General features: G+C 38.8%; 1 protein-coding gene across 24 annotated transcripts in view; it reads left to right on the plus strand.

The window, feature by feature from the left end:
- Positions 1-25,441, plus strand: part of BBX (BBX high mobility group box domain containing) — a 295,437-nt gene that overhangs the window by 246,969 nt on the left and 23,027 nt on the right. For all 24 annotated transcript variants that reach the window (XM_055568067.1, XM_055568048.1, XM_055568050.1 and 21 more), the window contains 3 exons: positions 11,821-12,829; positions 13,831-13,969; positions 17,386-17,534. In XM_055568067.1, the coding sequence (XP_055424042.1) occupies positions 11,821-12,829; positions 13,831-13,969; positions 17,386-17,534 (1,297 nt within the window). The remainder of the gene's footprint in view (positions 1-11,820; positions 12,830-13,830; positions 13,970-17,385; positions 17,535-25,441) is intronic.

Here is a 25,441-nt window from a genome sequence, read left to right on the forward strand (position 1 = left end):
GCCATTCGATCGACCACTAAGGGTTTCCCTTCTTGTCCCCACCGTAAGCCCAGGGGTGGGGTGTCACAGGCTGGGCAGTCACCTGGAGTATCATGGCTTTTCTCCTTGTCATGTGGAGGAAAGCAGAGAAGTACTTCCTCTTCTTCACCCCTGGCCTCTGTCAAACACAGTAAAGACAGCTTTGAGAGAAGCCCTGTTAAAGACTGAGTGAAGAAGTGTCTTCTCATGGTTTGGCAAGAAGCAAGCAACGTTTTAGATATTGATTTATTGCTGCTGCCTTCTCCTCTCTGACCAAGCAAAAAGAGAACCAGAGGAAATCGAAAGCAGGCAGAGACTTAGAACAGCTTGCTGCGCTCTGTCTCCTGGCATTGCAAAGACGCATTTGTTTTCCAGGGGCAAATGAACAAGTAGAAGGTAGTTCGACTTAATCAGGCAAGAGGCCATGGGCCAGTCATGGGGAGAGGGCTGGCCTGGGACTGTCTGATCTCTCATTTGACAGTCTGAGGAACTCCCACTGCAGGAGTGTTGTTCAGCTGGTTTGCACCAGGACCCCTGTCCCAGTACTAAAATACCAAAACACCTCCTATTGTTGGTTATAAGACTGGGACCCTGCCCCTTGAGGACCTTTGCAGCGACTCTCCTAGCAACTAGAGGGCACAGCAGGGGGCCTGCAACACCCTGTTCAGCCCTGACACCACATCCCTTCTGGTTGCTTAGCACTCCTGCCTGTTAAATATTTTGTCTATCATCTTTGTCCTTGACATCCCTACCAAGGTCGTTCAGTCTTATATGGAGTTAATAGGAACAAAAACGTAACCAGGGGTAGTTGTTTTTACCTCCACCATCCCTTCTTCTGTCCTTTCAACCAGTGGCTTTATGTCTTGTGAAGGAAGGGCCAGGAACCAACCCAAGATCTAACCACTCACCCTTCCCAGCTTCATTCCTGCAGCTGGGCACAGGGGGAGTGGTTGAGGAGCCCTCCCAAAGACAGGCTGTTTCTTACAAGAAAACTCTTCTCTTGGAGAAAAGCAAGAAATATGGTAGGCATATATTTGTTGCTGTGCTTACACCCACTTTAACAGGCAAAAAGAAAATTGGAAGAGGCTGGCAGCAGACAGAGAGGGACTTAGATGGGCCTGCACTCTCATTGTGAGGACCCCTCCCCATTTCCCAGCACCCAAGCCGGGAGATCCTCCAGCAGAAGGCTCTTTAGGCATTTGATTGGCATTTTAAATTGGGTGGATTTTTAATAGCTGAAAGAGACCTGAAAATTCTGGGATCTATTCCAGTTATTTTTCAGGAATCTACTCCAGCTAGGAAGGGAGATTTGGCACCGTGCTGCTAAGGTGAGGGAATTGTGAAAAATACAGTCTTTTATGTTTGAACCTGCATGAGGTTCATACTGTTCAGTTAATCAGTTAATTGGTGCAGGTACTATAATGTATTGTGTTTCCTTTCCTTTTGAAATTAATTAGGTCAGGTCACATAAAGAACAGCAGAGCATCCTCCTAGAGATCATTGTGTATAATAGTTGCTCTCGTTGGATTCTCACAGAGATGTCTTTACCTGTGCATTTTCGCAAAGAAAATGCTACACTTAAAGATATCTGTTACTAAAATTGCTCAGTACAGCAAGTGGAGCAGTTTATTCATTTATTCTGGAAAAGTTGTTTCTGAGAGCCTATTCCATGCTGTTAATAGTGAGGCAGCTGACGCCACCTGCATAGGGATGTACAGTGAGATAACCTGTGAGCTTTCTTTTGACATCAGTGGTATTGGAAGACCTTAACTCCGGATCCAGTTTTGGGGTTTGGAATGCATTAAGGGGCTGGAGCATAAGCCTAAAAGTATTACTATTTTACTTCTAATTTTTTTATCTGCAAGTAATTTTTATTATCTATCATAAGATAATAATGACCAATGTCTGTTATCTACAGTGTGTTAGGTACTCTTTTATGTACTTTATAATGTAGTCATTGAATTCTCACACCTGTCCTTTGAGGCCAGTATTATCATCATTCCTCTTTTACACAGTAAAAAAAGGACAGAGAAGTTTCGTGATTCACCTAAGGTCACATGGACAGGAAGTGTTAGAGCATTGCTAGAAATCTACGCAGTCTCTCCACAGCCTGGGATCTTCAACACTGTGCTATTCTGTCACTTGTTTTAGATAAATATAAAAGACTGTGCAAGTTAGTTGTTACAGGAGTTTGCACGTTATAGAAGGCTCTATGGAAGACAGCTTACTCCTACACATATGTGTATGGCTGAATAGGATGACAGATTGTTCAAGACTGCTGTCAAAGAAATGGAGCTGATATTTCCTTTTTAAAAAGTGATTCTACTTTTGCAACTGCCGAGATACATCTTACACCCTTAAATAAGTGCCTGTTTGCGAATATACTTTGGGAGATACTGTGAGGACTATAGGAAATTATAGTGTACACCTCCTGTCCTCTAGGAACCTGTTCTCCAGTTGTAAGGAGATAAAATGTAAAAAGTTAAGGGATAAGAAATAAATTAATGGTGCAAGTGGTTTCACAGGAAATCATGCAGTGAGATGAGGAAGCTCAATTTGAGTGATACCCAAAGTGCATGTGTAAAATCAGTAAACGGAGCAGTGGATTCAGCTGGAGTGCTCTGGGGACTCAGCACCGAGGAGGAAGCATGAGGATAGATGGTTCTTTGAAGGAGTTCTTGGGGAACAGAGGTTGAAACTAGCAGCCTTTGGGCCACACCCAGCTTTAAGAGATGCTCTGTTTGGCCCACAATTTGTTGACCTGTGTTATATCTTACATTTGAATTAGTGGCTAATACTTTAAAATTATAGATTTCAAGTAAATGTGTACTTTTGACTTCTCTTGAAAGCATGGAGGGCCTGGAGACACTGGACCAGCCTCTGCATGAGAACAGGGTGGTCAGAGCTGATAAGTGGCTGCCCCCTTGGAGAGGTGTTTGTGGTACAAATGTCACTGTCCTCTCCTTTCCCTACTGAGTCCAGACTCTGAGTCCAGCAGTCATTGCCAGTATCCATTTGCACTTGTTCATTCCTCCCCTCCCCGCCCCCCGTCTTTTCTACCTAACCAGCCATACACACTGGAGATGGTGATTTATGCATAATTAAACGGAGAGATGGGGGAGATACAGCGAAGAGATAAAGGCAGGCAGACATGAAATAGGTAGATGACAACAAGTAAGTCAGCCGAGCGTGAGTGCAGGGCTGTGCTGGGAGATTTATGCAAGGTGAAGGTGGAGTGTTGCTTCAAGTCAGAATTGAGACGGTGTTTAGTGTGAAGCAGAGATACTTGTACTTGAAAATAATGAAGGGTGATCGAAGATTTGGAGCAGGGGAGTGCAGTGGTGAGAGCAGCCGTTAAAGAGATTCGCTTGCTGGCTGTGGGGGTGGCAGGCTGCAAGGGATCCAGTTGGTTGTGACAACTGAGTCTATGTCAGAGGGAAAGGAAGGGAGTCAGCAACCACTCCAGCCCTGAACTTGAGTGTGTAGGAGAAGGGCTTCCAGAAGTTTGCCCTGATTGATCTTGGAGCCTGACTTCGAGAAAGCTGGATGTTTGTAAACCTGGTGGGGAGCCCCAAAGTATAAAAGCATGCTGAGGGAGAAGAGATAACTGAGGACATCCAGTACTCAGAGTCTATATGAGGGGATGGCTAGCTAGGTAAACGGTTGAGTTTGGAAAGCAGAAACGCATGTTCCTCTGAGCATAGGAGGAAAGGTGAAAATCAGTCACCACAGGATTGCTGGCTTCATCTGTGTTGTACTTTTCTTCTCTATCACAATTCGTGAAGCAAATCACCTGCTATGGTGCAGCTGAAGAAAGAGAATGCTGGACCTCTCCAGATACACTCTTCATAGATGTAATAAGCAAGATTTGGGGTATGGTGGGTCCCAGGGAATTGCAAAAGTTTTCATTAACCCTACTTATTTAAAAAAAAGGAGATGTTTTCAGAGGCCTCAACACCCTAGTTTTTTTTACATTCTAACTTGCAAAAACCACATATGATGAAAATCAAATGGATGGGTAATAATGAATTTACTACAGTAACTATAAAAATTAAATCTTATGGAAAATTATGGCTCACTTTAAGAAAAGCTGAATTATGTTAAAATTACAGAAATTATATAATATATTGATAAAAGTAGGAAGTCTCATCCCTCGTGTTAGCATTCCGGCCCCACCACCGGCAGTCATCGGTGGTATTTAGATGTGACTCTGTTTCTGTGTTCTGCTGTGTCCTCGTTCTCCCTTCATCCTGCCGCAGCCCCCTGAAGCCCAGAACCTCAACATGTCGTTCCCGGCTTCACCTACATACACCCTTATCACAAAACAGAAGTCTGTATATAATTACTATGTATTTGAAGGGGCCTTTTATTTGAAAGTGGTGCATTTCTTTCCTTTTTGTGCAGTTACAAGTCATTTTTAGAAAACCCTTATGCTAAAACTTTTCACTGTATTTCTAATTACACCAATTTACTTTTGTAGGGACTGAAATATAGCAACACACCTAATGACTTCCTTTAATACCATTGAAGGAGACTTCAGTAGACGGCCTCTTAAAACAAAGGCCATCCCGACCCCATTTAATGTCTTTAAAAATGGTATAGTTCCTGAAGAAATAGCATATAAACATTTAAACCACCATTCCACCTGGCCCAGTTGTTACAGCAAAGCAAATAGTAAGCTATTTAAGATGCACAGATTTTAGTGTTGAGAGACACTTAGACCACTGTTGTGTGACCAGTTATCTTTTATAATAAAGAAAATTGAATTTTCTTAGCAGTGATGCTATTCTTTATTCTGTGAAACCATCAGCCAGAATATTTTTATGGCAAAAACATCCTGGTTCTATGTAATTATGGGAGAGATGCACATCTTGGAAGAACACTGCTGAATGTCATCCTGGGGTTATGTCTACACTGTTTTGGCAAATAATAAACCAGTACAAAATCACTGTAAACATACCTTGGCTGCAAAACATTTGTTTTGTACTAAAAGGCGGAAATTTTGAAATTGAAACTTCTTGATTAGTGTCAGTGGATCTGTTTTCACACTGCCTTGTTTTTAATTGAGCTGGCTCCTTGATAACAGACAATGAAAGACAATATAATTAAGACTGAAATAATATGGTATATTTTGGAACTACATACCCATTTCTTTGTACTAGTTCAGGGCATCTTCTTCTGTGGTATTACTTCTTATCTAGTGCACATGATTAATTATTTTTCACTGGTTATTTCGCTCAGTCTTTTAAAGCAGGACACTTTAATAAATGAATCTATCTTAACATTTGTTGAAAGGAATGCATTTTGAAATGTCTTTGATTTGAGGAGATAAACGTTTGTTGTAGCACAGATTTGTTATGCCTTTAAAGCAACTCCCCAATAACAAACCCCAAGCCTAAGGTGTGGTCTTATGTGAATTGAAAATGACAGCCTCTCTGAACTCAGGAATACAAAAAAAAAAAAAAAAAACCCTCCATTTTATCTTTTATAAAGATTTCAAATCTTTATTTTTTTCTCTGCAATCATTTTTGAAAAGGGTAGTTTTTTATGTGTCTGTCCAGCATGTACATTCAAAGGATCTAGGTTTGAGCATGATGATTTTTGTTTGTTGGGGGGAGTGAGTTCCATTTCTTCTAGCACATCACTATTAGGCCACTCTGACTACACGAAACAGTAATAAATCTCAGTGTGTTTCCAGTTGTCAGAGGTAAAATTAAAATATTGGTGAGTGATTTTCACGGGTGCTCCTGGGAACCATAACTAAGGACAGTATGATCGTGGTCTGGGCCAAGCCACAGCATGGTCATAATTAGCGTTGTTTTTTATAGACTCGTAACTCTTTCCTGGTATTAATCAGAATACATTTTAGATTCATCGTTTACCTCGGAACTAATGAACCACTCAATCCAACACAATTATCTTTTGAATGCCTTCATTTTGAAAGCTACTAGGATATTCTTGGAGGAGAATACAAAGGTGAACAGGATATATTTTGTGCCCCCCACTCCGAGTTACAGTTATTAAAAATAGAATAATACCTGAGGGAGTAGACAGTAGATATCAAATATTTATGCTCAGCATTTGATTTAAAACATTAACATTTTAACTTCTTTGAGTACAGCTGTGGGAGTGCCATCCAGCAGGTGTCCTGCAGATGATTTTCCATTCTCACTTTTAAAGAAGGTTATTGTTCTATTTAAAATAATAATAGAAGAATAAATCGTCATTTACTAAGGCATGTTCTGTTTCAAGTCCTGATTAACAACCAACCCTCTACTAAGGGCAGATGAGCTAATTAATAACAGACATTAATCCTGTGCAGTTTTATTCACTTGAGTTCACATTGATTTATGTTCTTCTGTGTCCACTATGTGTGCATCCTTGCATACGTGTATATAATGTCGTTGGTTTGCACTTTCCTGAGTCCCACTGAAATGTTACATATACACCCAAAAGTAGATGTCACTAAATGATGCTTGTACCCAAAAGGGGAACTGAGCTTGATTATATCTTTAGTAAGAGATGCTTCTTGAAAGAGAATTGATTTAAGATCTTCCTGAATCTAATGTTGTTGGATATGGTTTTCCCCATGGTATAGAGTCGTTCAACCCTAGAATGAAAAATTGGAGCAGTTGATCTGCGAGGGCCATGATGTTCTATTAATGATACCAGTACGAATATTACTACTAAATAATAGCCAGCATTTATCCTACATGGCATTAGCCCCCAAAGGGGTGGTTGTCACAGTGCATTATTCTTGCTCAGTGCTGGATACCAACTTAAGTATTATACATGTGCAATTTGCTAAACCCCTCAATATTCCTAAGGCAAGCACTGTATTAATATCCACATTCTAGAGATTGGGAAATTGAGGCCCAAAAAGGTTTAGAAAAAAGGAACTAATTGGTGGCAGAGCCAATCCTTGGTCATGGACAGTCTGGCTCTAGAATCCCTGCCTTTTGAAACTGCCTCTCAGTAACAGAATTTGCTCACATCTAGGAGTGATGGCCGGAGAAGGCAATGGCACCCCACTCCAGTACTCTTGCCTGGAAAACTCCATGGATGGAGGAGCCTGGAAGGCTGCAGTCCATGGGGTCCCTGAGGGTCGGACATGACTGAGTGACTTCACTTTCACTTTTCACTTGCATGCATTGGAGAAGGAAATGGCAACCCACTCCAGTGTTCTTGCCTGGAGAATCCCAGGGACGGGGGAGCCTGGTGGGCTGTCATCTATGGGGTCACACAGAGTCGAACATGACTGAAGTGACTCAGCAGCAGTAGCAGCAGGAGTGATGGCATGTTCTTTGGCTTTTTGTTTGTTGTTGAGTCACTAAGGCATGTCCAACTCTTTTACATCTTCTAAGAGGTACTAAATCCATAGCTGTTCCCGGGCTTTGTTGATGTCATGTGAAAATATAGACTGCTATGTCCTAGAAACTTTTGAAAATCACTTCTAATCATATTTGAACTCATAAAAAAGAAGATGAAAACTGGGGATTATTGGAAGTCTCCCCGCTCCACCCCCACAGTTACTGTCTAATGTGTGTCCCCAGGATCTCTGTGTCCTGTATGCTGGCTTATATCTCAAGTGGCTGCAGACTCCCTTTCCTGGGTACCTGTGTCCCCTGATTTCCACCTGGATTCAGCCAGTGGGAGACTCTGGCAGAAAAATTGTGGGATGGGAGGAAGAAAGAATCTGGGATTGTGCAGGAAGGGGTGAGAAGGGATAGGGGTAAGCAAAGGCAACGTCTCTTTCATGTATCCAGCGCCCAGGAGCTTGGCCCACCATGGGGTCCATCTTCCACCAAGGACCTAGCTCCTGGGCTTCATAGCACTCCTTCCCCCATTTGTCCTGCCATGGCTCCCTGCTGTGGCTAATCCCTGGGTTACCTCACCACCTCCTGTTTGGGTTTTCCAGTTCTTCATAACCTGTGTAATCAATTCATTCCAAGCCATAAATTCCCTTGGCTAGATATGCCTTCCGTTGTTTCTGTTTGTGTACTTAGTCCCTGACTACTGCACAAGCCACCCTCATTTTCTATTTCCTAACTTAAAAATAGGCTGAGAGAATGCTGTTGGCATACTGAGTCCAGATTTCAGCAAAACTTCTGACAGGTCATCTTAAACGATGTCCTTATAAACAGAATGGGAGGAATTTAGAGTGGATTATTAAACATTCTTAGGTTGCTAAAGTTTACTAATGTTCAAAATCAATCTGATTGGAAGGGCTCTAAAGGTTTGTCAGAAGGCTGTGTCTTTGGCCGTGTCCTACTCAACATTATTACCAAAGATTTGGACCAAAACACAAAAAGCAACTTTATCAAATATGTGTATAAGACCAAACTGGAAGATAATTTAATTCAGATTTTGAAAGGATGTACTTTGTAAGGAAAAGTGAAAAATCTTACATCTAGGTACAAAAAATATAAACATTGAATGGCAGAGACCAAGCTCCCCAGCGTAGTATGTGGGTAGTCCAGAATTTTAATTGACTACAAACCTAATCCAAGCCAGAAATTTGACCTGTTTTTAAAAAAAAAAAACAGTGGGGCAAGTTCATCTTTGGTTCCCATTAGAAGATTAAGGTTGATATCAACTGACAAATAGTTTCACTTTTCACCTGGAGTATTACAGGATAGCTAGGAACTTAATCTAAGAAAAATGAGTGTTTTCCAGACTTACCGTTATTTGCGAGTTTTATTTGCACACATTCATTTACTTTTGCCTCACAACAGCTCACTGCAGGATGTACTGTTGCCATTTCTCAGCCTTTATATCCTCATATGGATTTAAGTATAAGCTCCAAGGCTCACTGTGTGGCCTTGGGCAAGTACAGTGCTCACACAGGAACCCACTTTATTTCAGTAAAGTCCATTCTCACTTCAGGATGACCATACTGCATCTAGATAAAAGGGACCCAACTTTTAAAAGGCCAGGAAGCCTTTACATATTATGAGCAGTTTGCCGGCGGGGGAGACTCATGGGAGCATAAAGTCTGTCTTCTAGGATTTGGAAGTCTGTCACATGAGAGAATGAGTGAATTGATTTAAGTGGCTTCAGGGAACAACCAGGACTAATAGGGTTACCTTAGATTTTTGGCCTCCCTGTCCATCACCAACTCCCGGAGTTCACTGAGACTCACATCCATCGAGTCAGTGATGCCATCCAGCCATCTCATCCTCTGTTGTCCCCTTCTCCTCTTGCCCCCAATCCCTCCCAGCATCAGTCTTTTCCAATGAGTCAACTCTTCGCATGAGGTGGCCAAAGTATTTTAGTATTTTATTAAAATGAATTTCTATACTAGGAAGAATGTTAAATTAGATAACATTAGATAATTAGATAAGTCTAGAGCATACTCAACTCTGAGAGTCTGATTTCTGTGTGTTTTGGGTTTTGGTTAGTGAGATTTGTGATTTGTAGTTATTTGTTTTATTGATATAATTTAACTTCCAGCCATATAATTGTTTTCCTTGTAATTTAAAATTAGCATGCTCTTTATGAAAGAACTTTTAAGAGCCTGAAACAAGGAAGGAAAGCTTGACTACGCTCAGTGTAATTACCTTCCCAAGAAATATTATGCTATTTCCTGGAATATGTCCCCAGAGTGAATGTCTGCATTTGTTCCATTTCATTCCTAGCAATAGAATCCTATCAGGGGTGATGAGGAGCATCATTCTGAAATATATTGAAGCTGAGAATAGAGTTTGCAAAGTGTTATTGGGTTTGCTAAAATGAACCTGTGCAAATGCAAACCATTGGTTCACCACTGTGAAAATCAAGGCCTGTGTGGCAAAGGTCCCTGAAATGACTTATTAAAGGCCACCAGAGTGATAGTGCTTGGAAACTATAAAATTTACCTTGATGATGCCTTTCTAGCCTTCTTGCCAGAACTAGCATAGTGTCTCTCCCCATTTGGGACAGTTAGATTCATGAAGGACTAGTATATTTGAGAAAGGAAAATAAAAATTATTTCAAAATTAAGACAAAAACAGCAGATCTCCCCTGAGAGTAAAGCACACAGGGAAGATGAAATGTATCAGTATTTCAGAATTAATTTAATGTTTTGCTTTGATTTTTTTTTTTTTTTCTGGTTGGGTTTAATAAAGGGAACTTCTCAGTCTTCATAACTGTTTGCTGAGGCCTAAAAGTTAACTGATCTCCTGAAAAAGACAGCTCTGTTGTAAATTTGTAGTGTTTCAGATCTTTCCTGTAAATGATCCTAAAGGACTGGGTACTCTCGTCACCTTCATTTCTTTAAAGAAACCTCACACTGCCTGCCTTCCCCCAGCCTTTCACCAGTTTCTTCCCAGATTAATTAATCATACTATAATTCTTATGGAAGGATTTGAGATGCCCTGAAATTACTAAGGGAAATAATGAGGTGAAATAGTATCTGATGTTTAATTCAATGTATTATCCATTTTAAAATGGATACTTTAAAAAATGAAATCTTTATAGCCGTTAACAATCTCTGGCAACTTGCCATTCCATAAAATGGTGATTTTTCTTTTACAACAGTTCAGTTTCCTACTCATGTACTTGATGTGGGGGGCTCAGCATGCCCTAATAGTCTTTTTCCTCTAAATTGACAGTCAGTGCAAAGTAGATAAAATGAGTAATGGCTAAGAATCCCTGTGCTGCCATTGGTCTCATCAGCCTTGTCACTGTGATGAATTCCTCAGAGGTGCTGGGGGGCTGGGGTGGAGGCTATCAGGACAACGTGGGATGGGCATTATTGATCCTTATACCTTTAGTGGTCTGGCATCTGGGCACCTTACAGGGAGTGTTTCTGAGTGAAAACCTAGGTATTGAAGATGAATTTTACAATGAACTGTAATTTCCTTTTTTGAAAATAGCTTCCGATTGCAGTTTCAAAGTACCTAGAGCTGCTGCAGAGGAAGATGGCAACAGTCTCCTTTAATGTCCTATATGTGAAATTTGGGGAGTTTAAAAACTAACCGAATTGCTGCCAGATCTGTTTTGATACTCAAAAATTTTCATATTTTAGAGAAAGTGATATAGTATATGTATCTTACAGTATGCCATTCATTCCTCCAGTATATATTCAAATTCATGGAGATTTGATAGCCAAAATATGTATAGTCACGCTGAGATAAATTAGCAATGCAAAGCATTTTCATTATAGTTCTGGTCAGAATTTACAGTCATGTAAGTTCGGATCAGATCAAGTTTGCTAACAAGTTTTTTAAAGAAAGCAACCTACTACTTATGTTTCAGAGCTTTCATCTTATAATTTCTAATTTCAAGTGATTAGGTAGAAATTGTTGCTATTTCCCTCATATTTCCCCAAGAAAAAAAGAAAAGGTAAATATCTGAATAGAGTTTGGAGGTGATTTACTAAGCACTGCCATGCACACATCATCTCACACCTCACAGGATCCTTTGAGATAACTATCATCATCATTTTTATCTCACAAAAGCAGCAGAGGACTGAGGGCTGAAATGACTCATTCTAGATACAGAGTTAGCAAAGAGCAAAATTGGGACTCAAGCCCAGGTCTTACAAATCTGGCTTCCCCCCTCCTTTTACCAAATCTCATTTTCATATGAAAAGCTTCATCAGAAACTGGAAGATGACAATTTGAGTGTATGTTCCTCCAGAGCTGAATGAATATATTATGAAACTTTTATTAATTTGAATGTTAGTTTTTCAGAAGTGGACTTGTTATTGTAAAGTTTGAAGTTTGTTTTGAATTTTTTTTTAAGGATGCAATTTAAAAGTTTAAGGTAATTTCAGGTATGCAATAATGTGTTTTGTTCTCATTGTGTTTAACTGTTTAGATGTGCCTGGCATCAGAGGGGGTGAAAATGGAAGAATCAAAGCTAATAAGAGCGAAAGAATTAGATGGTGGAAGAATTAAAGAATTGGAGAAGGGAAAGGAAGAAAGAGACACAAAAATGGAGAAAACGGATGAAGCCAGGTTACAGAAAGAAGCAGAATTTGAAAAATCAGCTAAGGAAAATGTAAGAGATTCTAAGGAAATAAGAAATTTTGAGGAGCTGCGAATGGATGATATAATAGGTATAAAAATGGAAGCTCCCAAAGAAATTAAAAAGGAAGAATTAGAGGAAGATCAAAAATGTGGTCACTTCCCTGATTTTTCCTACTCTGCCAGTAGCAAGATAATAATAAGCGATGTTCCCAGTAGAAAGGACCACATATGCCATCCTCATGGAATCATGATCATCGAGGATCCCACAGCACTAAGCAAACCAGAGAAGCTAAAAAAGAAAAAGAAGAAAAACAAAATGGATCGACACGGAAATGATAAATCCACACCCAAGAAGGCCTGCAAGAAGAGGCAGTCCTCGGAGTCAGATATCGAGAGTGTCATGTACACCATTGAGGCTGTGGCCAAGGGAGACTGGGGCATCGAGAAGCTTGGAGATACCCCTCGCAAGAAGGTCCGCCCATCCTCCAGCGGAAAGGGGAGTATTTTGGATGCCAAGCCACCAAAGAAAAAAGTGAAATCTAGAGAGAAGAAAATGTCGAAGGAGAAATCCTCAGACCCCACCAAAGAGTCAAGACCTCCAGATTTTATCAGCATTTCTGCCAGCAAGAACATTTCTGGTGAAGTGCCAGAGGGTATAAAAGCAGAACCATTGACCCCCACGGAGGATGCACTACCACCCACCCTGTCAGGACAGGCCAAGCCTGAGGACAGTGACTGTCACAGAAAGATAGAGACTTGTGGCTCCCGGAAATCGGAGAGGTCTTGCAAAGGTGCTCTTTATAAAACCCTGGTGTCTGAGGGCATGCTCACCTCTCTGCGAGCTAATGTTGACAGAGGTAAGCGACTTCTCAAAATCTGGAAAGAACATGAAAACCTAGCAGAATTCCTCCTTTAGAGGTATTGAGAAGCAATTAAGACTACAGCAAGGAACATTAGTATCAAAATAGTATCTTAGACTTGTATGAGTCTTTGTGGTTTATAGAATATATACATTTGTCATTTTACCGTATGTTTTAGCACCACAGAGGAACGTTTCTATTCATTTTAGACATAATTCTCAGAATATAAGTGTTCTAAGTTACTCCAGTCTTTTTCCTTTTTACTGGTGTCAGCTGACTTTTTGTTTTGAAGGATCAGTATTGCATGTGTAGAGCTCTTAGTCTGGTTTTTAACTGATGGAAATAATTTTCAGAATCACGCAGGTATGGTTGACAGACTCTTGATCTGTAGACTCTAGAAATAAGAAATTTATCTAGCCCTCCCTGCTAGATAATCAGAACTGTAATTGAAGTGAATAGCTCTTTAATACATAACAGTTCCAGAAACTAGTTAATGTGTATACCTTTATTCCATAGAGTGTTTCATATATATTTATCTATTTTAAAATATAGTATCTGACTGGGGGACTACCTCTTGCCAAACTAAATTCCAACCATAGATGTGTATGAAAATAAGTCTCACAAATCCTGAATGGAGATTCTTAAGGGTACATATTGCTCCAGGGAGGTCATTCCACTAAGTGTTGGGGAAATTAGAATTAATAATGTGCAGCAGTAAAGGGCTCCCACACCTCAGGCTGATTCTGTAATGGAAAAGTAAATAGGAGTTAGTCTTTCTCATGAGTCAAGTAGCACCTGTTGAGTTATGAGACTGTGCATCTCAGTCTGTACGTTACTTTTTTACACATTCTGTTATTGAAGGTGGTCCTGAGTTCTCTGAAATAGTTAAATAGCATCATGCAAATAGTACCAAGGGGTCAAGAGGTCACTTATGAAGCAATTAAGATGATTTCCTTTCCACCCCAATATGCCAAGCACACTCTTTTGAATTTCCTTAGGGAAACGAAGCTCAGGAAAAGGAAACTCGTCTGATCATGAAGGGTGTTGGAATGAAGAAAGCTGGACATTCAGCCAGAGTGGGACCAGTGGAAGCAAGAAGTTCAAGAAGACAAAGCCAAAGGAAGACTCTGTCCTTGGGTAAGTGCCTGTGGGCACAGTCAGCCGTGCAGCACAGACCACACATGCAATAGTATTAAGTTTTCAAGGTAAACAAATCACTGACAGCTTATTCTTTGAGTATTCAGTCAGCAGTTACTGTGGTCTTAGTAAACTCATGAAGAAATACAGATCATCGTGTGATTCCTGCTGTTAGCATGGTGTGTGAGTAATAGTGTCTTTCATGTTTTAATTATGGTACAAAATGTGTAGATGGTAGACTTAGGCCTGAGTTCCAATGGAAGTCCACCCTGTATTAGTGGTGTGACATTGTAAATCCATTCGTATCGCCAAGATGTAGTTCCAATCTGAAGTTTACGATGAATATCACATGTTTATACTTTGCTAATTTTATATACTCTATGTCCTTCATATAATATTTGTAAAGGTTATGTACACATTTATAAAATAATGACAGCTGAGAATGTACATAAAATTATGTTCCTACCTCTAATCATGTTTTGTTTAAACCATGTTCTAATGCTCTAAGGTAAAAATATTAGATTGAATATTCTCTCAATACAGAGAAATTTCAGCAATTAATTATGTATTAAAATGCAGTATCAAGAAGGAGCATACACTGAGGTAAAATAATTAAGAATTCTTTTCTTTTTTATTATATAAGACAGACTCCTAATACCAAGCTTAACATAAAGCATTTTGATAGGCGATGCAGTACTTTATATTGGTGAAAAAAGAAAGCATCTGTATATTCAGTCATACTGTCCTTTGGCTTTCTCATTAGCCGAATTTGAAAAGAATACACTGAATAGAAATAAGTACATTTTAATGTATTTTCCATATTTTTTCATAAGTATGTTAAAGGTATGCAAATTTTATGCATTAGGAGTATTGTATTTGTTTTATCCATAGATATTTGCATTTCTTTTTGTGGGATAATGTACTTTGTCAACTGGACATTGCAATGCTTTCAGGTCTGGTTAATCTTAAGGCCCTCATTACACAGTGGGAGAGTGGAAAGTATTTCTCATGAGGGTGATTCCTCAGTATTATTTATATTGAGATGATATATTTATAACTTTATATATTTTGTTCTAATATTTTTAAAAGTCCAAAGTTCAGATTCTTTTGCCGACATTATGCTTAAACAGTGACATGAAAAGCCTCACATTTGTCATTGTCAGGCACAGAAGTATTTGCACAATTGAGCATTAGAGCCAGTGCTCTCCATCTTCCGGAATTACCAGTGTCCTGTAGGTCTACACACTGAGAGAGGTATAGGTCTTATGCAGACAGTGTAAAAGCCCAAGGGAATAAATAAAGCAGGCCTGAAGGCTCCCCAGCAGAAAGTTCTCTGGTGCTTCTATTAGAAACTCCTGAATGTTTTTACCAGTCTTCTCTGAGGAACAAGAAAAGTGAAACAGTCTTTTGTAAATCTGTTCCTGAAAAGAGATTGGGGTGTTTTTGTTTTAATCGTTTCTTAGGAAGCCACATGTGTTTAACTGGGGGTGTGATCTTCTGCAGGCTAAATCAGGGGTACAACTCTGGTCTTTCCCCCTCTCCCTTCTTTAAATATTGGCCTGTCAGAATCAGATTGTCTGGGCTTGCTTTATTTGGAACATGCCAACATAGTTCATGAGCAGTGAAAAATGCCACATCTGTCAATCTTCTCTGAGATTTCTAAATGAGTGTTTTAAACCTTTTTATCACAGAAAATGTGCTGTTTAGTTACCTGTGGCCAACTGTATTGGCAGTTCTACTTTTATAGACTTCTTTAAGAAAAACATAGGTCATTATTCTAGGTGAAAAAAGGCAGGGGAAAGTCCCAAGGGACCTAAGGAGTTACAGCTTACATTTTCATATTTCTCTTCTGGTTATCCAGAGTATCTAAAAAATTCACGTCTTATAGATAGCTTTCTGACAGCAACTGATTAGTATCAGATATTATCTGATTTTCCAGTACTATAATTTATTAACTGAAATGAGAAAAGAAAATTTTACTAAGGGAGGAACATCACCCGCAAGCCATCACCTTTAACTGCTTTGTTAGAACTTAGTAATGGCCTTTTTCAGGGGGGCCTTTCTGATGATCATCTGACTGTCCTATTTGTGCTCCCCATTCTTGTACATTCCTCCAAGACTGAGAAAAGAGTCTTAGGTGAACACACCTCAAGTATTTCTCAGGTAGCAGTCTAACATGTTAACTTCTACTAAGTGAGTACTCAAAGCTGCCCTCTTCCCAGTATGCCTTCCATTTTCCATCTCCCAAGCACAACAGTTCCCCTGCAGCTTCTCCCATCTGTTTGGGTTGCATCTTAGCTAATAAATCTCACTATAAATGAAAGCCAGCAACCAGCCTCACTTCCAGCAGGCACACTGCCATTGCTGTGGGGCTACGTAGAGACAGTCAGCAGCAGTCCAAGGATTTCCCAACTTTGCTGGTGGCATTTCTGGAGTCATTTGTGGTTTGTGTTAAAGTCATGTTGCTTCTCTGCTGGTGTGTACTTGGAAAACTGGCTTTACTTTTCTCTTTGAATGTTTTGTCTTCATCCTTGTCAACTGTCCAGAATTTTTTTCTAATCTTCAGAATATTTGTTTATATCTTCTTTGTGTGTTAGTTGCTCAGTCGTGTTCAACTCTTTGTGACCCCATGGACTGTAGCCCACCAGGCTCCTCAGTCCACAGGACTCTCCAGATAAATATGTGTTTTAATCAAGTCCTAAACTAGTCACTGGGCTTCCTGCATGGCACTAGTGATAAAGACCTCACTTGCCAATGCAGGTGACAGTAAGAGATGAGGGTTCTATCCCTGCTTCAGAAAGATTACCTGGAGGAGGGCACGGCAACCCACTCTAATATTCTGGCCTGGAGAATCCCATGGACAGAAGAGCCGAACAGACTATGGTCTATAGGGTCAAACACGACTGAGCAACTTAGCATGCACACAAACTAGTCAGTAATTTTTTTTAATTAAGTTTACGAAGTTATCAATATTAATTACTAATTTCTATAAATAAACTTGCCTATATGTATGTGTGTGTGTGTATATACACACACACATACATACATAAGAATCTTTAGAATGAAAAACATGGATGGAATATGCTTTGTATTGAACTTAATAAAAAATTCCTGTGCCAATGGAAAAAACAGCAAATTCTCCACTTCAATAATACCCTGCTATTTTATATAATGTTTCTACTTTTCTAGGGTAATAACATAACTTGTCATGTGAGTTTATTAAGAAAACTGTGTTGGTATAATCTCAAGCATTTCTAAAAAGATATTGTATGTCCTTGCACAGAATTTAGTGATGTCCTAATTCTTAAGGAACCCCATTTTCAAATGGAATATCTTAAAATATATCTTAGATTGTTTTCTTTTTAAATATTTACATCATGTGCTGATTGAGTCTCTCCCCTCCCCTCTTTCATTAGCTCAACAAAGCTGGATGAAGAATTTGAAAAGAAATTCAACAGCCTCCCTCAGTATAGTCCTGTTACATTTGACCGGAAATGTGTACCTGTCCCAAGGAAAAAGAAAAAGACTGGAAATATGTCCGCAGAACCGACTAAAACCAGCAAAGGTTAGATGCGTGCTGTGCCTTCCTGCAGCATGGTCAGACTCTAACTGAAGCTTCTTCTGACCGTCTGCGGCTCCCTTTGCAGTTGAAGCAGTAGCGAGTTGGAATTTCAGTTGCTTTCCAGGGTTATCTTGGTTACTGCCTTACTCTTTTCTCTCTCGTCTTCTTCCTAAGTCTCTTCAGCCTTCGTCCTTGGGCATCTCAACCTATACATTTGCCCATATGCAGGTCTTAATTATACACGGTCTTCGACCTTCTTGTGTCCAGAATTCAGACTGGGAATGTTGAGCTTTTCTTGAGCAGGAACTGTTGGCTGAACCCAGTTCATCTGTTTCTCTGTGTGTCTGCAACAGGTTGGACTCTGGGGCAGTGAAATCCTTCCATTCACCTAGTTAGGAGATTCCATTCTTAACTAGCAAATGAACCAAATGAAGAGAAAACTCCCCGTAATACTTTGGCAATATAATTTTTATTGGTTTTATTAAATTTAGAGAAGTGCTATATACGTATTCTTCTTCAAGAATATCAGATTCTCCTCTGTGTATATCAAGGAAGTTTTTTAAATTGTCAGTGTGGCTTGGGGGGTTGGGGAGTCTCAGCACTCATGAGGGGCAACACTACGGTTCATTAGAGGGGTTTTAAATAGTGGGGTGTGCATTTTCAGTGGTCACAACCCCTGGCACATTTGTATGGCAGAGGCTAGAGTTCTAAACATCCTAACCTGCGCAGGACATTCAAGGACAATGAAGAACTGTCCTACACAAAGCCACAGTATTGCTCCCAGTGTGAAACTTCTCTTCTGAGTTTACTTTAGGTCTGAAAGTTGGTAGGCAAGTGAGTATACCTTTATTTTTCCACACAGAGGTGGAAAACTTCATTTGGTAGCTCTCCTCGAGAGGTAGTGAATGAGAGATGAAGAACTAGTGTGGGGCTTTGTTGTCCCCAGGATCAAATTCTGAGCAGGATTTGATGGCAGAGTTCTCATAATTACCCTGTAAAAGAGGCAACCTGTTGCTTGCTCTATGGCAAATCAAAATACTTCCCTTTTTGTGTGTATTTAGCTGAATGCTTAGATGAATGGGTAGATAGAAAATGATATATATCTTTGCAAAAATCTTGCCAAAATCTAGCAATCATGGATAATGATCAAAGATAAATAGTAACAACTATATATAATTTCATGGATTTGGGGGAGTCCATAATGTATATATCTAGGGAAAAATTATATCTATGAAGAAACCTAAACCTTTCTCCATCTAGATCTAAAACGCCCACTTTACACTGAAACTGAAACAACAAGGAGACCTGTATCTCAGGGTGAATCTGAAAAGGTGAGGAAAATCCCCTCTTTGTGATAAAAGGCGGGAAGGAATGTAAAAGTGATTTTAGAATTAGCTCAGTTTTCTGCTGTGGTTAATAAAAACAAGTCTGGTGAATAAAGAACTGAAAAAGAAATATTGCATCACCAAGTTTGCTCATCTGAGAAAATAAAATAAGGTTGTTCTGAGATCTTCCAAGATAGGTAGGAAAGAAATAAAGCAGCCTGTTGACAGGTAGGTAGCTGAGCACCATAATGGATTACTGAGTGAAATGACAGTCCTTGTGCCCTGGAAATATTTAGGAATAGGCAAAGCAGTCCATGAGCCCAAAGATGCCAGATATCGTGAGCCCCCATAATTCTTGGATTTTTAAAGTTGCTGATAAATACATGACAAACTAATAAAATGGAACTTAATTGATTGATGTGCAGGACATATGCTCCTCCTCCACTCCTTGCAGTTGGAGACATTCATTTTAGAGCTCTGAAGTTGGCTGAATTATCTATCAGGGATTGTAACAGTAGATTTATTTTTGTAAAGCTATAAAACCCTGAAGTTAGGATCTATTTTCATGAGACCTTCTCTTGGGTCTTGGTTGTCTGTTATATGTTTTTCCTCTCCCAGCTGAGATTAACAGTATTTCTTTCGATGTGAAATAGCTTTTTTGGAGCTTTGGATTATACTTCATACAATATCATCTTAACTCTTCTGTTATGCCTCTCAAGCCACAAAGTCCCTGGTTCTTACACAGTGTACCAGTAATTGCATAAATAGGAAGGTTGTCAAGACCTTAGATTTTGCTCATTCCAACTTGTGGAGCAAAATGCAATTAAAATAAAACAGAAATTAAATAATATATTCTCTATTTAGCAAACTAAAGAAGTAGTATTTGTATTTGATTATAATTTGGCATTAGCAGTGCCCGTGTACTATCCTACAAGTTATTAATGAAATTATCATACCAGCTGTGCTGTAATTGCCTGATCTTTAGAGGATAGAGGAGATTGTTTTCTTAGAGTCTAGACCCTTTGCATTTTTGCATAATGAATTGTTCAAAGCAAACATTGTGAGTGAGATCAGTAATTCTTTAGTAAAGGAGCATATTTTCATAGGAAACCTCATTTTTTCTCCAACAACATTTGTCTGTATTTTATTTTCTCCTGTATTTGTTATTCAACATTTATTATTGTATTTTTCCCTGCCTTATACTAGGTATTTCTTTTTTTTTTTTTTTTTAGCTACTCCAGGTTATATAAAATGTATAGAATTTTTATGAAATGTAATTTCTAGAAGAAATATTTATGTATGCATTTATATAGTTACATACCTCAAGATCATAGGACCTAGTTGGGTTTATACTTGTATTTTTCCAGTGGTCATCTTATTTGTATCTGTATTTCCAAGTGATCTTTCCCTTTTCCATCATCCCCTCTACTGTCTCTGCCCTGTTCCTTAAGTGTATGTAATGGGTCTACCTTCCTCTAACAAGGTCCAGGCTACATTATAGTAGGCCTAGTATATAGATGATTTAGGCATAGACTCTCCCTTTGCTTCTAAGATTATCCAGGAAGTTATCTATCTCATTCATAATGCAGGTCAGCTGCAGTAGCCCATTTCTATAGTGTTTTCTCATTTATCTCACACAGTTACTTGTATATATTCAAATGAAAGCTTTGAATTATAAATCTAAATTTAATTGTAACTTAAGAGATTTGTTTTGACAAATTATTTTAAGTATACTGTTAATGTGTGAAGCACTTTTTAAAAAAGTATCAGAAGTCAGAGTGCTCTGTAAAATAGTAATTTTCAAGCAAGTAGGGTCATGAAGAAAAAGTTAATTGAGCTCAATTTGGAGTGTTTAAATTATGCCCAAGCTTGACCCTTGACTCAATTTCTCCTTCCTTATCTCTTTTATCTTTTCACATTGTTTTTTAGCCTATTAACACACATACTGTTGATCTTTCTCATGTTTTTCCAATTTACGCTTACTCTGCAAGATTCCAATTTCCACTGTTAAAGAATTTGAAATTTTTGAAAATCACAATGGAAATAAAAGAAGCAGGTTTACAATGTTAAAGATTGAGGACAGAATCCCCTGTTTGGGATTGAGCTGACCTGACTATATTAATAATGTTTAAGAGCTGAGATGTGATGAAAATCAGGGCCATCCCTTTCCCATCAGGAAGTGATAGCTTCCAGGTTGGGCAGAACTCTGTTTCTTGCCCTGTAGCTATTTGAGAGTCTTCACTGTCCCCAGACATTTTCTTAAGCATGGTGACAGCACATTTACAGGTATAAAAGGTATGCCTAATATAATCCTGAGTTTTTTAACAAGGCATGCATGTCTAGCCCAATAAGGTGGCTCCTCCTCAATGAATCCTAACTTGATTGTGGCTCATTTACTTGAACTTATTCCAGCCCACAGATTCATATGTTCAGCAAGCCACTTTGCTATAAATTATTACAAAGGAATTTACTGTTTCATTGGCCCTTCATTACTTACGTGTTCATTACCGAAATGACAGCCTAGTCTTAGGATAAAACCTCTGCTCTTCTTATAGCTTAAAAACATGAAACTATAGAAGCTGGACATTGGCACCACCATTCAAGTTACGCCTAACACTTGTTTCCTACTGCAGTTCTCCAAACCAAGCTTCTCTTAATTCACCTCACCTGCTGACCTTGAAAAATTTTCATACCATACTAATACTAAAAGGGCTCTGTGTCACTATACTTCTCAGCTAAAACATGTCCATTTTTCGGCAAACCATGAACAACATTAATGTTTTGAAAAAGTTGTTATCAGTGTCTCTATGGCACGCCTCCTACCGTCTCAGATTATAGTTTGTCTTTGCTATTTTTTACCCAGCTGTGAAGTTGGGATGCAAAAAAAATTGATATCTTCAAAATACAGGCCATCCTGCCCAAGAATGTTAGTGAAGTCCTAAGCTAGTTTATATGCCAGCAATGGTGATTTTTGTCATAAGGAAGTGGAAACTGGTACCAACAGTCTTTCAAGAGGTTTGGTAGGAAGATGGGAGAATGAGATGGCATGGAAACTTGAGATGGTGGTTCATGGAAAGACAATTGCCATCTGTTTGCTTTCTGGAAGATTCCTTCTCAACTTGTTTTCTCTGTTTTTGACTTCCTACCTTCTTTTCCCTCCTTGGACATTTCTATGTTAATTATAATTAAGGAAAAATAGTAGTATGTGTGCTATTTATTACAAATTTTGACTTTATTTTCCTTGAACAAAATATCAAACATGTATACCATACTGGTGGACAGGAGTCAAATCGTTCACTTCTTGACTAAAGTTACTGCTTTTCAGTGAATATCCTTGTATCTTATCCTCATATCAAACTCCTTCAAGTTATTTGAACTTGTCGTTTGCTTAGATTTGTTTTATAGTTCGGGATGGCTAGCAGCAAGGCTGTTTAAAAATATAACTTTACGGAAGCTCTTCTGAGTACTAAACCTCCCTGGATGTTCTCTTTTTATGTTAAAATTGACAAGCTCTATATAAAGTTTTGTCCTTAAATTATACTTTTTAGGTTTCTCCGAGTATGGTTGGGCCTGAAAATACATATTCTTTTCTTCTTTCTTAACCCATTCCATACATCAAACCAGTTTGTCTCTGTGAACCATTTCCTGATCCCATTGTCCTCGTACACAGTGATGAACAAAATCATTCTCCCTGTGAGCCAGTACCTTGTTATCATTAGATTGTCTTCCCTTGGTAAATCACTAGGATCCTTATGATCCAGAGAAGTCTCAGAATTGTTTCTCTGCTTTCTGCTTTCTTCTGCTTCTGTTTTCCATGATTGCCCATGCATCTGTCATTCATGTGCACCAGCCTTACAGCTTCCTGGGTTGTATAAAATACATATGAATGATGGCAAATGGGCTATAAGGTACCCCTATAATATTAGTATATATCATCCACATGATATATTGTCTTCGTATCTGTTAAATTTATTTTCTTTCCCTTTTCATCCACTTCCCTCCAACCCCAAAAAACAAATAAGAAGTGTTTTCTGTTTCCATTTCAAACCACTACCACCCAATTCAGAATATTTGTTATTGGTTATTTAGAAGGATGACTTGGTGTAGTCCTTAAAAATCACGTGTAAACCTTTATGTTATCAGTAATAATAGCAACAACTGTCATTTCTTGAACTCTTTATTTATGCCATCCAGTGTTTTAAGAGCTTTATTAATGCAACAATATTGGTGAAAATCATTCATGTGTTAAGCACCATTCTAGGCATGTAGAATATATCTCTGAATGAAAACAAAGAACCCTGCTGCCATGGAGGTTACATTATAGTGGGAGTACCAGACAGTAAATAAGCCTAAACAATAATGTTTCAGAAGGTGAGCAGTAATATGGAAAAAGAATAGGTTTGATAGAACTAGGTCAAAGATGAACAAAGGAGAAGACTTGAACACTATATAACAGCTAGACCTAACAGACATATACAGAATGCTCCACGCAACAATAGCATCATATACACTCTTCTCAGGTACACATGGGACAGTCTCCAGAACACACAGTATGCTGGAACATTTAACAAAAAGATTGAAATGACTGAAATTATGTTTTCTGACCACAGTGGAATGAAAGTAAAAATTAACCACAGGAGAAAATTCAGAAAACTCAAAAGTAAGTGGAAATTAAACAACACACTCTAAATAACCAGTGAGTCAAAGAAGAAATCAGTAGGGAAATACGAAAATACTTTGAGATGAGCAAAATGAAAGTATAGCATGCTGAAATTTATAGGTACAGCTAAAGCATAACTTAGAAGGAAGTTTATAGGTATAAATTCATATATTAAAAAAGAAGAAAGATACCAAATCAATAACCTAACCTTTCTTGAGACACTGTTAGCAGAACAAACTAAACCTAAAAAAGTAAAAGAAAGGAAATAATAAAGATTAGAGAGGGGATTAATGAAATGAAATTAATTAAATAAAGAATAGGAAAATAGTCATGTATGGATGTGAGAGTTAGACTGTGAAGAAAGCTGAGCGCCGAAGAATTGATGCTTTTGAACTATGGTGTTGGAGAAGACTTGTGAGAGTCCCTTGGACTGCAAGGATATCCAACCAGTCCATTCTGAAGGAGATCAGTCCTGAGATTTCTTTGGAAGGTATGATGCTAAAGCTGAAACTCCGGTACTTTGGCCACCTCATGCAAAGGGTTGACTCATTGGAAAAGACTCTGATGCTGGGAGGGATTGGGGGCAGGAGGAGAAGGGGACAACAGAGGATGAGATGGCTGGATGGTATCACTGATTTGATGGACCTGAGTCTGAGTGAACTCTGGGAGTTGGTGATGGACAGGGAGGCCTGGCGTGCTGCGATTCATGGGGTCGCAAAGAGTCGGACACAACTGAGCGACTGAACTGAACTGAACTGAACTGAGAAAAATAATGGAGAAAAATCATTAAAACCAAAAGCTAATTCTTTGAAAAGAAAAACAAACTTGATAAACATTTAACTAGACTGACCAAGAAAGAAAGAAAACAAATTCAGAAGTGAAATAGGAATCATTATTACCAACCTCACAAAAATGGAAAGGATTGAAAAGGAATACTATGAATAATTGTATGCTGATAAGTTAGACAACCTACATGAAATGGGCAGTTACTGGAAAAACACAAACTACTGAAACTGACTTAAGAAATAGACAATGTAAATAGACCTATAACTAGTATAAAGATTGAATTTAGTAAGCAAAAAAGTACTAGACCCAGATGGCTTTACTACTGAATTCTTCCAAATGTTTTAATAATTAATACCAGTTTATCATAAGCTTGCTCATAACGTTAGAAGAGGAGGGAACACTTCCCAACTCATTCTGAGAATCCAGTATTACCCTAATGTCAAAACTAGACAAACATATCACACAGACAAGAAAATCCGAAACTGCAGACCACTCTCTCTAAGACATGTAGGCACAGAAATCCTTAACAAAATGCTAACAGACTGAATCCATGTAAGAATTATATACTATAATCAACTGGTGTTTTACCCCAGGAATGCAAGGTTGGTTTAACATCCAAAAATCCAGTTGCTGTAATATACCATAGCAGTAGGACAAGGACAAAGGAAAATCCACAGGAGCACCTCAGTAGATGTAGAAAGAAAATTTGACAAAATTCAGCATCTTTTTCATGATAACAGCCAACAAACTCAGAAGGGAACTTAAAAATCTGATAAAAGACATTAAAAAAACAACTTTGCAACCAACATTATGCTTAATGGTGAAAGATTGAGGGCTTTCCCCCTAAGATAGGGAATAAGACAAGGATGTCACTCTCACCATTTCTATTCAACATTGTAGTGGAGGTTCTAAACAAGGCAGTTTGGAATACAGTAGGGAGGAGTGTAGTAGCTAAAAGGATATGAGGTTTATTTTTGAGGTGGTGAAAATGTCCTCAAATTGATGACGGCTGCAAATATTTGTGAACATAAAAGCCATTTGATGGTATACTTCAGACAGGAGCACAGATAGTTGCCTCTGGCAGGAAGACAGGGCACGTGGGTGCAGATCCTGGTAGGTGGGTAGATGCAGCAGGAGCA

Source organism: Bubalus kerabau, chromosome 2 (genome assembly GCF_029407905.1).
Source record: "Bubalus kerabau isolate K-KA32 ecotype Philippines breed swamp buffalo chromosome 2, PCC_UOA_SB_1v2, whole genome shotgun sequence".
In the NCBI taxonomy this organism is placed as follows: domain Eukaryota; kingdom Metazoa; phylum Chordata; class Mammalia; order Artiodactyla; family Bovidae; genus Bubalus; species Bubalus kerabau.